The 11902-nt window shown below is 37.8% G+C and overlaps 1 protein-coding gene across 1 annotated transcript; it reads right to left on the bottom strand.

Annotated features, from left to right (window-relative positions):
- Positions 1 to 8423: 8423 nt before the first annotated feature.
- On the bottom strand, positions 8424 to 8927 carry LOC109219442 (SKP1-like protein 11). The gene has a single exon (XM_019383902.1). The coding sequence runs from the start codon at positions 8925 to 8927 to the stop codon at positions 8424 to 8426; it is 504 nt and encodes a 167-aa protein (XP_019239447.1).
- Between the last annotated feature and the right edge of the window lie 2975 nt (positions 8928 to 11902).

Genomic DNA, 11902 nt, shown 5'->3' with positions numbered 1-11902 from the left:
TTTGAACAGAAAAATGCCATTGAAAGGATAGTGGCTGAAATGCTTGATGCCCAGACTGTAGCTCCCAGCATATCCCCCTTTGCCTCTCCAGTCATTTTGGTAAAGAAAAAGGATTCAAGTTGGCGAATGTGCGTGGATTACAAGAAATTAAATGAAGCAACAGTGAAGAATAAATATCCAATTTCGATGGTAGAAGAATTACTAGATGAGCTTAATGGCGCCAAATTGTTCTCCAAATTGGACCTTCATTTAGGATATCACCAAATCAGAATGAAGGAGGGTGAGGAGTACAAGACGGCTTTCAAAATATATCATGGGTTATGGGAATTTAGAGTTATTCCTTTGGGGCTAACTAACGCACCGACCACTTTTCAAGCCTTAATGCACAATATTTTCAGGCCTTATCTTAGACAGTTTGTCTTGGTGTTTTTTTTATGACATTTTAATTTATAGTGCAACACTACAAGATCATCTCAAACATCTGGAACTTGTATTTAGGGTGTTTCGAGAAAATCAGCTGGTGGCTAAGAGGTCAAAGTGTTCATTTGCAAAAACTCAAGTAGAGTATTTGGGCCACATCATTTCAGGCGAAGGGGTAAGCACAGACAAAGCAAAGGTGGAAGCTATGCTTGGGTGGCCACAACCCAAGACAATTAAAGAACTTAGAGGGTTCCTTGGACTGACGGGGTACTACAGGCGGTTTATACGCAATTTTTCTACCATCAGTAAGCCGCTTACAACTCTTCTCAAAAAGGGGAATTTCCAATAGAATGAAGCAGCCACTACTGCCTTTGGTGAACTGAAACAAGCAATGAGTCAGGCCCCTGTGCTTTCTTTACCAAATTTTACTACTCCTTTTGTGGTAGAAGTGGATGCCAGTGGCAAAGGAGTAGGGGCAATCTTAACCCAAGGAGGCAGACCCATAGCCTATCTCAGTCAAGCCTTATGTCCTAAACACCTTGGGCTTTCAACTTATGAAAAGGAGCTCATTGCACTATTGATGGCAGTTGAGAAGTGGCGTCATTATCTTCAGCCAAGACCCTTTGTGATCAAAACGGATCATTCTTCTCTCAAGTTTTTGAGAGACCAAAGAATCACTACATCCTTACAACAAAAAGGCATCACCAAGTTGTTGGGCATGCACCATGACATTCAATATAGGAAAGGAGCTGAAAATTTGCATTAGCAGCAGATGCTCTATCAAGAAGGTTTGAAACAGAGGAGGAAGAGGAATGCTTAGGACTGTCCATAGCCCAGCCAAATTGGGTGTCTGAAGTGGTAGAAATCTATGAGAACGGCCAAAGATTCAAGAGTCACTCACTAAGCTCTTGTTGGACCCAAATGCAGTACCTAACATTTCATTACAACAGGGCATCCTCAGGTATCGTGGCAGAGTTTGGGTCGGAGAAAAGGGCAACCTAAGATCAAGGCTAATCAATGATATGCATGCTAGACCATTGGGAGGACACTCAGGAGTATTGGCTACATTGCAAAGGTTGAAGGCTTTATTTTACTGGGCCAACTTGCCTAGCGAAGTAAAAACACAAGTCCAGAGTTTCGAAGTTTGTCAACGCAACAAAGAGGAAAATGTTGCATATCCGGGCCTCTTGCAACCAATGCCTATTCCGTCAAGGGCCTGGGAGCATGTGGCTATAGATTTTATTGATGGGTTACCCAAGTCGTCGGGTAAAGACTCCATTTTGGTGGTAATCGATCGCTGCACCAAATATGCCCATTTCTTCACACTCACACATCCATATTCGGCCAGTCAGATTGCGCAAGTCTTTTTAGACAACATTTGCAAGTTACATGGATTACCTAGTTCGATCGTGTCAGATAGGGATCCCATTTTCGTAAGCACTATGGAAAGAACTGTTCAAAGGGTTGGGGTGCAATTGCGTATGAGCTCGGCATACCACCCACAAACTGATGGGCAATCTGAAAGATTGAATTGTTTCTTGGAAACATACCTAAGATGCATGACGGGTCAGCGTCCCTTAGAATGGAGCAAGTAGGTAGCCTTAGCAGAATTTTGGTATAATTCTAACTTCCAATCAGCAATTGGAATGACTCCTTTTAAAGCCTTATATGGATATGAGCCTCCACAACCCACCTTTGAGCTAATTCCACAAGCTCCATTGAGCCCGGCAAACCAAATCATTAGGAACAGACAGGTAATGGCTCAAATCCTTAAGGATAATCTCGAAAAAGCTCAGGTCAGAATGAAGCAAAATGCAGACAGACACAGGATTGACAGGAATTTTGAAATTGGGGATTGGGTGTTTCTCAAATTGCAGCCTTACAGGTAAGTGTCAGTAGCGGTAAGAAGAAATTTGAAATTATCAACTAAGTTCTTTGGCCCCTATGAGGTTATTCAGAAGGTTGGACTAGTGGCGTACAAACTCAAGTTGCCTTCGAGTTCTCGCATTCACCCAGTTTTTCATGTATCTCATTCTGCTGCGGCGCGCAGCCCGATCCCATGATATCATCACAACATAGGCCATTGGCCTCACTCAGTCAGAACTCACTCAGGCCCTTCAGGCTAACAGTAAAACAGGTACTCGGCTCAAAATATCATTTATAAAATCAAAAGAGTAAATAAAATCCGAGTTATGAAATCAGTGAAAGCATATCATGACTGAGTGTAAATATTATCAAAAACAGTGAGGAAACAGAAGTAAAAGCCCCTAAGGGTCCAACCAGTCGGCACAAGGCCCAAACACGGCATTCAGCCCCAAACATAGTAATATTTTCCAAAACACAATAATATCAAACAGTTTTCAATCAAATACGCGACTTAATAGTCGTACGGGATGGACCAAGTCACAATCCCCAGTGGGGCATGATCACACGCTCGTCATCTAACGTGTGTGTCACCTCAAAATAGCACAACGATGTGAAATCCGGGGTTTCATACCCTCGACAACATTTACAATCATTACTTACCTCAATCCGGTCCAAACTCTAGCCCGCGATGCCTTGGCCTCTCGAGTCGGCCTCAACTCGCCCTGAATCTATCCAAAATCAGAATCATAACATCAAAATAGGCTAAAGGAACAAGGCCCGAGCGAAAATAACCAATTTGCATCAAAATCCCGAAATTGGCCAAACCCGACCCCCGGGCCCACGTCTCGAAATTCAATAAAAATCACACCAATAGAATCCTTATCCTCTCACGATTTCATACATATTAATTACATCAAAAATCGACCACAAATGACCCTCAAATCCCTAAATAAAAGTCTCCAACTTCAAGCCCTAAACTCCCAATTTTAACCATAAATTTCCATAAACTCCATGTTTAATCAATAAAATACCACCATAGAAACGAGTTTTAGTTCCAAGAATCTTACTTCCACGAAGTTCCCTTGAATTCCCTCTTCAAAATCTCCCGAAAAGCTCTCAATACGACTTAAAAATGGTGAAACAAAGCTTAAAATCGCGAAGGAAGCTCTTTATAGGTTCTGGCCCAGGGATTCCGCACCTGCGGCCTAAATCACGCTTCTGCGGACCGCACCTGCGGTCAAGACAACCGCATCTGCGGTTCTTCATTAAATTCCCCAGGGTCGCATCTGCGTCCAGGAACCGCACCTGCGGTCCCGCAGATGCGCCCAACGAACAGCATCTGCGGCCAAGATCCAACTGACCCAAATCCGCTTCTGCAACCTCTCCTACGCATCTAAGGCGTCGCACCTGCGGTCCCCAATCCACAGGTGCGGAAACAACAGAAGCAGAAAAATTCTGCAACTCTCCTCAAATTCCAAATCCTCCGTCAACCTTCCGAATCCATCCCAAGGCCCCCGAGACCTCAACCAAAATTACGGACAAGTAACATAACACTATTCAAACTTATACCAACCCCCGGAACACTCTAAACAACGCCAGAACACCAAATCACCCTCGGATGCCTAAGGGTTCTAAAACTTCTGAATTTCGCAAACGATCAAAAAGTCTATCAAACAACATCCGAATGACCTGAAATTTTGCACAAACGTCACAAATGACACCACGGACCTACTCCGATTTCCGGAATTCCATTCCGACCCCTATATCAAAATTTCCTCTATCAACTGGAAAACGTCAAAATTCTAATTTCGCCAATTCAAGCCTAAATCTACCACGGACCTCCAAAATACATTCCGATCACGCTCCTTAGTCTCAAATAACCTAACGAAACTATCTGAACCATCGGAATTCACATCCGAGACCTTTTTCACATAAGTCAACATCCGGTTGACTTTCCCAACTTAAGCTCACTCAAAAGAGACTAAGTGTCTTATACCTCTCCGAAACCATCCCGAACTCGAACCAACCAACCCGATATCACATAACACAGCTGAACAAGACATAAAGAAGCAGAAATGGAGAAAACGGAGCGGTAGTTCATGAAACGACCGGTCGGGTCGTTACACTTGTCTTCTTGATGATAGTGAACAGTTGTAGCTAAACCTTAGTTCTCTGTGGGATTCGACTCCGGACTTTTAGACCGGATTATATTTGCAGCGACCGCCTATCCTTTTTAGGACTAGAGTTGGGCGTGATCAAATTTTGACACCATTGCCGGAGAACCAACGGTGTAGCTGTGTACATATTTTTAGGTTGCAAGTTTGAACTTTTATTTTTGTTTTCTTGTATGCTACCAAATTGTACCCTCAATAATTACTTTCACAGCATGCAAATCGAATATATTTGAAATCATCAAATAAACATCTAACCTAACATTTACTGAAGTTTAAATTTCACCAAAATCCCATGCGTAGAATTATAGAAATAAATAGTAATAAGTATACTTAAGAAAGTAGAACCCGATATTATTACTCACCGTTGCAGGCCATCGAAATAGTTTGAAGTTTCTGCCTTAGATACTCTTAAATTTGCAATCATGTAGAACATAGTCAATATATTCACTAAATTCATTTGGTTGTGAACCGATGGAAGACATAACAGTCTTCTAGCATTTAATTAGGATATGAATTTTTTTTTATATGCAATTAGTTCAAGATTCTTATTTTTTCCATCTTAATTGGTCAAGTGCCAACAAGACATCCTTTGTTTTACATGAAAAGACTACGGCTTTATTTTTTTTTTAAAACCTTCTACTCCAAGCAATGAGGAATCGATGAATATTTTCTGCTTGATCTGGCAATTAAGGCCACACCAAATTGGCCGTAAATATATGAAAGAATTACAAGAAAATATACTTGACTTCACACCATAATAAAAAATGGCCCATATTTTTTTAAGTTTAGGTAAATTTTTATAAAGCACTATCTTTTAGTAGTAATTAGCCATCTGTAGATACCATTTGCTATATTACGGATTATAGATACCTTTATGTGGTTATAAGATGTATTTGATGTATTTAAGCTATTGTATTCATGAATACAGTAGCAAAAATAGGCGTGAATCAGGGAAGTCCAGCTAATGAGTTGTTGTATTCGACTGTACTCATGGAGTGAAACATGGGATTACAGCTGGACAGATTATTGTATTCGACTGTATTCACGGCGTGAAATAGGGGATTACACTGTTTTTAAAACGGAAAGTGAATCAATTAACATAATATACTCCTAATATAAGTCAACAAACTCAATTATAACACACAAATTTTGTATTGTCAGTTATAAAAAAGATTCACAACCGAAAAATACCCAAAAACATAGCAATCTTTAGAGAAATTATATAATACATCTAAATACATAAATTATATTAATTAAAAAAAACATATGAATACATTCATGGCATATAGCGAGACAGTGAATACAATGAAATACATATAATACAGCGGGATACATTGAAATACAATGAGAAAAAAAGATAGTGAATACAATGAAATACATGGAATACGACGAGATACATTGAATTACAATGAAAAAAAGACAATGAATATAATGAAATACATGAAAATACAGCATGATAATGTTCTGCAATTGTAATTGCAACGTAAGGACAAAGAATCTGTCTCTCTCTTAAGGGCGCTATCAAAGAGAAGTTCACAGTCCTTGATAATGTTCAATGGTTCGAAGTTCTTGAAGGCAAGCAAGGAAGATCTTCTGTAATTGTAATTGCAACGGAAGGGTTTAGGGTTTAATATTCCATATGGAGGAAGAAGAATCTCTAGAGTCTTCAGCAATGACCGAAATTACACATCAGAAATCACAGCCTTGGAGTTTATCAAAATCAATCCTTGTAGGGTTGATTTTTAGAGTCGGAGGGTTTGATTATGGATCCGGAAGTGAAAACGTACTGTAGGAATTTTAAAGGGATGGGGGAAGAGAATGGGATGTATCAAAGTAGAGAGAGAAAGAAAATAGTGTAACTGATTAGCGTATTTAGTGGCTTAGGGCTAGGAGGTAACCAAAATTAAATATTTTGCTATAAACCTTAAAAGGTATCTATAGAATATAATTTTTTTAAATGATATTTATTTAAAATAAATAAGGTGTTAACCTTTGCTATAGGAGGTAAAAAATCCTTAAGTTTACCCGGTATAGCCCAATTTGTATAGAATTTGAAGGAAAGATTTCAATCACTAAACTAGTTCTCTTTTTCCCTGCACGCCCAAAATGCTCTCTCTCCATGTGCCTCTTTATTCTCTACATGCCATCATCTTCTATCCTCTATATTTTTTAGATCTTTCTCCCATAGTCATCTTCTATCTTTTATAATATTTGAATCTATCTTTCATCCTATCTTTTCTCCTCTCTAATTTTTAGCTCTAATTTTCCGCCACTAACGAAGCTAAAGTTTTCAGATCTGTGAGTTAAAGTTTTCATATCTGAAAGTTTTCATTACGAATTGATGATATCAAAAAGGAGTTCAAAATTTAAATTTGGAGTAGATTTGAACAAGATTTGAGTTAAATTTCAGGAAAAACGCAAGGAAGAAGACGAAGTCAGTTTTTTGTATAATTACGTATAATATTATATAATAGTGTATATGAGTGTATAAACACATCTTATACACTATTATACACTTTTATACACCTTTATACAAGCGTATGTAGACGAGCTTCTTCCACGATTTTCAGTTGCAATTCTTGTTCAAAATCAGTCCAAATCTCCATTAAATGACTTCAAATTTTATATACAACCTCCTTATACTATTTCTAACAATTCTAGATAATACCCACTCCAAATTTCTCACATAATCAAATTCAGAATCTAAACCCACATATTTAAGCTTGTTAAAAATCTAAAATTTCACCACCCAAATGGTTGGTTTGTTAAACTAATATTTGAGTTACAGTTACTGATTCGAAAATTAACTTAAAAGCTTGAGCAATTTTTTAAAAAATTAAACAGTAATTTTGAGAACCTATTGGAGTTGGATGTTGAATCTTAGCGTATTATTTTTGGGATAGTTGGTTGTAAATTGAAGTATAGGCTATAAAATTGAAAAGTAGGGATCCCAATTGTTCTTACGTGAAATTTTCCCTAAATATATTACTGCCATTTCGTTTATTCTCTTGTTTGCAATCGGCAAGAAATTATAATTGACAAGTTAATGCGCCCAATGCAATTTTCTTCGTAATTAACACCGATATCTATGCAGATTTCCTTTTTCCTTTGAAACATCATTTGTTCTTTTTTTTTTTTTTTTTTTTTTTTTGGAACCAAAGTAAAAACAAACAAAAAAACAGAAATGCAGATGATGAATAAAAAATGAAAAAGTTTCGAGTTCAAAAGAAAATTGTTTTTATTTAATCCTTTAACCGTTGTCTAAGGTTGTTGGATTAATTCCCCCCAAGATAGAACGGAACAACTATTTCGTAATGGTGGCACTACAAATCACAGAACTTCAATGAACTTAACAAACGCATCAAATCACACTTGACACTTATGTTTATTTTATACGATATATAAAATTTAAAGTAGATTGAGAAAGATAGTTGTTGAAAAATCTCATGTATGGTTATTTTACAACAATCACTTAAAAAGAAAACTTACTTGATGATAGTTGATGTCCATAATAAAGTAAACTGCTGATATATGTGGTTGGCTGATAATTAGCTCTATATTACGTTCTATATTTGAATCACTTTAATCCGACTAATTGGAGTTAATACCAAGCTGATCTGTTGACACTTAATGTGTCAAAAAAATTGATAATTCATATGATATTAGCTTGTTCGATACCATAAACAGATCAATTATGATTAATCTCAAATATCACTCGAACCAACAGGAAGACAAAGGTGGCAATAGATAGCATATAAATGATAGAGTACAAATTAGTTTTCAAGAAATAAATAAATAATATCAAATACTCTTCACCATATCAGATCGTTTCAACCTTTCCCTTAGCATAAAGCTTTATTTAAAAAAATGAGACAAATATCAACCAAATCGGTATACGAAAGAAATCAATTATATATGATTATTCAGATCAAATATAAATGTTCCGTTCACTACCATAAAACCCTAGTTGGTGGTATCATCGAGGTCACCTTCAAAGGCCCAAGGCGTTTCCTTCTTAAGCTCTGCCTCTTCTGCTGGGGTAAAATCACTTTCGATTCTAAAAATCTTCTGAACGGCCTCAACACTCTTGTCCTTTATTCTGTCAGCCACAGCCTGGCAGCAGAATTCCAGCAAATCACTGATTTTCAGATAATTTACTGCCACGGTTATGTCAAGCAGTTCTTCTAAGACAACATTCACAAACTCTTTCTCGAAATTCTTCAAGTCTTCTTTGTTCGAGGCAGTAAGCTCCGCATGCTTCTTGAGGTATTCAATGATTTTAACCAGCGTCTTGCTTTTGATGCCAGGCAATGGGATGCTGGAAATGCGTTTCTCTTTCACCATGGTCTTGATAAGATCAGACTGTAAGACCAAAGATTCCTCAAGGTAAAATTCTTCGTTATCACCGCTCTTCAATGTAAACATCTTCTTTTCTCCCGTTGTTGATGATGATGATGATGCTGCCATGATAAGAACTTGGCTAACCTTTTTATTTTTTCTTCTTGGATGAAACGTTAGGGGAGCCAGATGATGTATAAATAATGGTACAAGAGATTTTCTTAATCAGATCATACTTAAAGGAGATAGAAGGTATTCTTTCTGGCATAAATTTCTTACTAGAATTATCTTGACTTGTAATCTGTTTATGGATCACAATATAAGTATGTGATTAAACACTATAAGCCAATCTCATTCATTAAATTCATTTCGTGAGTTTTGTGCTCTAACAGATTTAAACTTACTCAATTCATTAATAAGCAGTTCTTGTGGACTCAAATCACATATAGGGTCAATCAACAACATATCAACTTCGATATTTGAAGTTAAAATAAAAAATGTGCTATACTAGACAGTGGGAAAAAATTACATGTTTATATATTACTACGTACTTATAAACTAGGATGACATTTTGCTCAACCTACCACTCTTACGATTTAAAAGAAATTCATGAGAAAAGAAATTTTCTAAGTTCTTCCATTTTAAATAAATAACTAAATGGTAACTGATAATAAAGATACAAAAAATATTCATCAATCGGATTAAACACTAAATGATATCATGGAAGGAAACCCCTTTTGGTATAAATATTTCCTAAAGATATCTTTGCTAATTATAAATTTGCATGCATCGCATTATAATTTGGTCATCAATTGATGAATAGTATAACAATCTCAATTATTATATAAATTGAAACACGATAGTGCGTGATTATTCATTACAATGTTACAATTAAGGTGGTTCACTGGATGAAATTTTGCGTCCTTTTAGCATAGAGGACATGTGTTCCATGTTTCCAAACAAAGGCTATAAAGAATAGAAATGCGCATTATTTAAAATCAAGATTTTATTGATCTTGATATATATTATGTTTGGATACTGCATTAAGAGAAAGTGAAATCAATCACAGTAAGGAAAAAGTTCCATAAGAAGTACCCGACAATTCGTAAATGAACTAATCAGTCTTGCGTTGCCAAAAAAAAAANCCAAGATTCCTCAAGGTAAAATTCTTCGTTATCACCGCTCTTCAATGTAAACATCTTCTTTTCTCCCGTTGTTGATGATGATGATGATGCTGCCATGATAAGAACTTGGCTAACCTTTTTATTTTTTCTTCTTGGATGAAACGTTAGGGGAGCCAGATGATGTATAAATAATGGTACAAGAGATTTTCTTAATCAGATCATACTTAAAGGAGATAGAAGGTATTCTTTCTGGCATAAATTTCTTACTAGAATTATCTTGACTTGTAATCTGTTTATGGATCACAATATAAGTATGTGATTAAACACTATAAGCCAATCTCATTCATTAAATTCATTTCGTGAGTTTTGTGCTCTAACAGATTTAAACTTACTCAATTCATTAATAAGCAGTTCTTGTGGACTCAAATCACATATAGGGTCAATCAACAACATATCGACTTCGATATTTGAAGTTAAAATAAAAAATGTACTATTGTTATCCCCCACAGCATGTTTCCCCTCCCATACTGTTAGTTGCCTTGCACTTCGATTTCTGCCGTATATTTATAATTGTACAGGTTTATGTGGGGTCCAGTCTAGCCTCGTCACTACTTCGTCGGGGTTAGGCTAGGCACTTACCAGCACATGGGGTCGGTTGTGCTGATGCTACACTCTGTGCATTTTTGCACAGGTCCAGGTATTGAGCAGCTGCAGCAGCATTAGCACGGGGGCGAACCTTCAGTCCAGAGAGACCCGAGGTAGCTTGCAGGCGTCCGCAGGCCCGGCGTCTCCCTTCTATCTTTACATTTGGCTGTCACCTCATTGTACCCGAGATAAATAAATTATGTTTTTTTCAGACTTTGTATGTAGTACTCCTTAGATGTTCGTGAGTATGTGACTCCAGTCCCGGGGTAGAGATATATGTGTTGGAACTTCTGTATTATCGATCATCTATCTACATTTAAGTCTTCCGCTTATAATTTAATTTTCGTCACCTTTATTTAATGCCGTTAATTTTTAAAAAGGAACATGTGTTTATTGAATTATTTAATTAAGTTGGCTTGTCTAGCTCCTATCAGAAGGCGCCATCACGACCCTCGAGGGTGGAAAATTCGGGTCGTGACAAGTTGGTATCAGAGCTCTAGGTTACATAGGTCTCACAACTCACGGACAAGCTTAGTAGAGTCTGAGGGATCGGTACGGAGACGTCTGTACTTATCCCCCAGAGGTTGCCAAGTTAGGAAAAATCTCTCCTTTGTTCTTTCCTGTCGTGCGGTTTGATTTCTCAATGCTAATTGAACTTCTACTCTGTTTCCTCGCAGAATGGCGAGAACACGCGCTTCCTCATATTCAGACCAGCAGTCCGAGCCCCAGGCAGCTCTCGCTAGGGGCAGAGGACGAGGCCGTGCTAGAGGCCGAGGTAGGGGCAGAGCTCAGTCCCGAGCAGCAGCACCAGCGGCGGAGCCTCAGGTCGGTTTTGACGAGGAGGTTCCGGCCCCAGTCCCAGCAGCACCAGTGGGCCCAGCTCAGGTCCCAGAGGGGTTTATAGCCACCCCAGTTCTTTAGGACGCTTTGGTCAGATTGGTAGGCTTTGTGGAGAGTGTCACACAACTGACCTACGTCCACGACGGAGATGAGCAATCCACTATAATAAAAGAGAGTACAAAATATCGAGAGAACAACCTCACGAAGAGGCAAACACAAGTGACACACTAACACTTGTCCTGTAAAGTTCTCCCCCTAGACACGACTCTCAAGCCCCCTATGGCTACATTGTGGATGCTACTGAATGAGAAGGAAGGATCCTGAATTTATAGAAGTCCAAACTTTTTCCTACAAGAAAAAGGACTAGCCAAATATTGGAGATTTATAATTTCCTTTTACAAAAAGGAAAACCCAATTAAGGTAATTATATTGCCCTTTTCCTTCAAGAGATAGGAAAACCAAATATGGTAAGAAAATTATGGCAAACACCTAACA

Source organism: Nicotiana attenuata, unplaced genomic scaffold (genome assembly GCF_001879085.1).
Source record: "Nicotiana attenuata strain UT unplaced genomic scaffold, NIATTr2, whole genome shotgun sequence".
Lineage (NCBI taxonomy): Eukaryota > Viridiplantae > Streptophyta > Magnoliopsida > Solanales > Solanaceae > Nicotiana > Nicotiana attenuata.
Note: the sequence above shows the minus strand (reverse complement) of the source record. Positions and strands in the feature narration are given on the sequence as shown.

Excerpts from the sequence above, each read along its gene's own strand:
- LOC109219442 (XM_019383902.1), bottom strand. The coding sequence starts at position 8,927 with ATGGCAGCATCATCATCATCATCAACAACGGGAGAAAAGAAGATGTTT.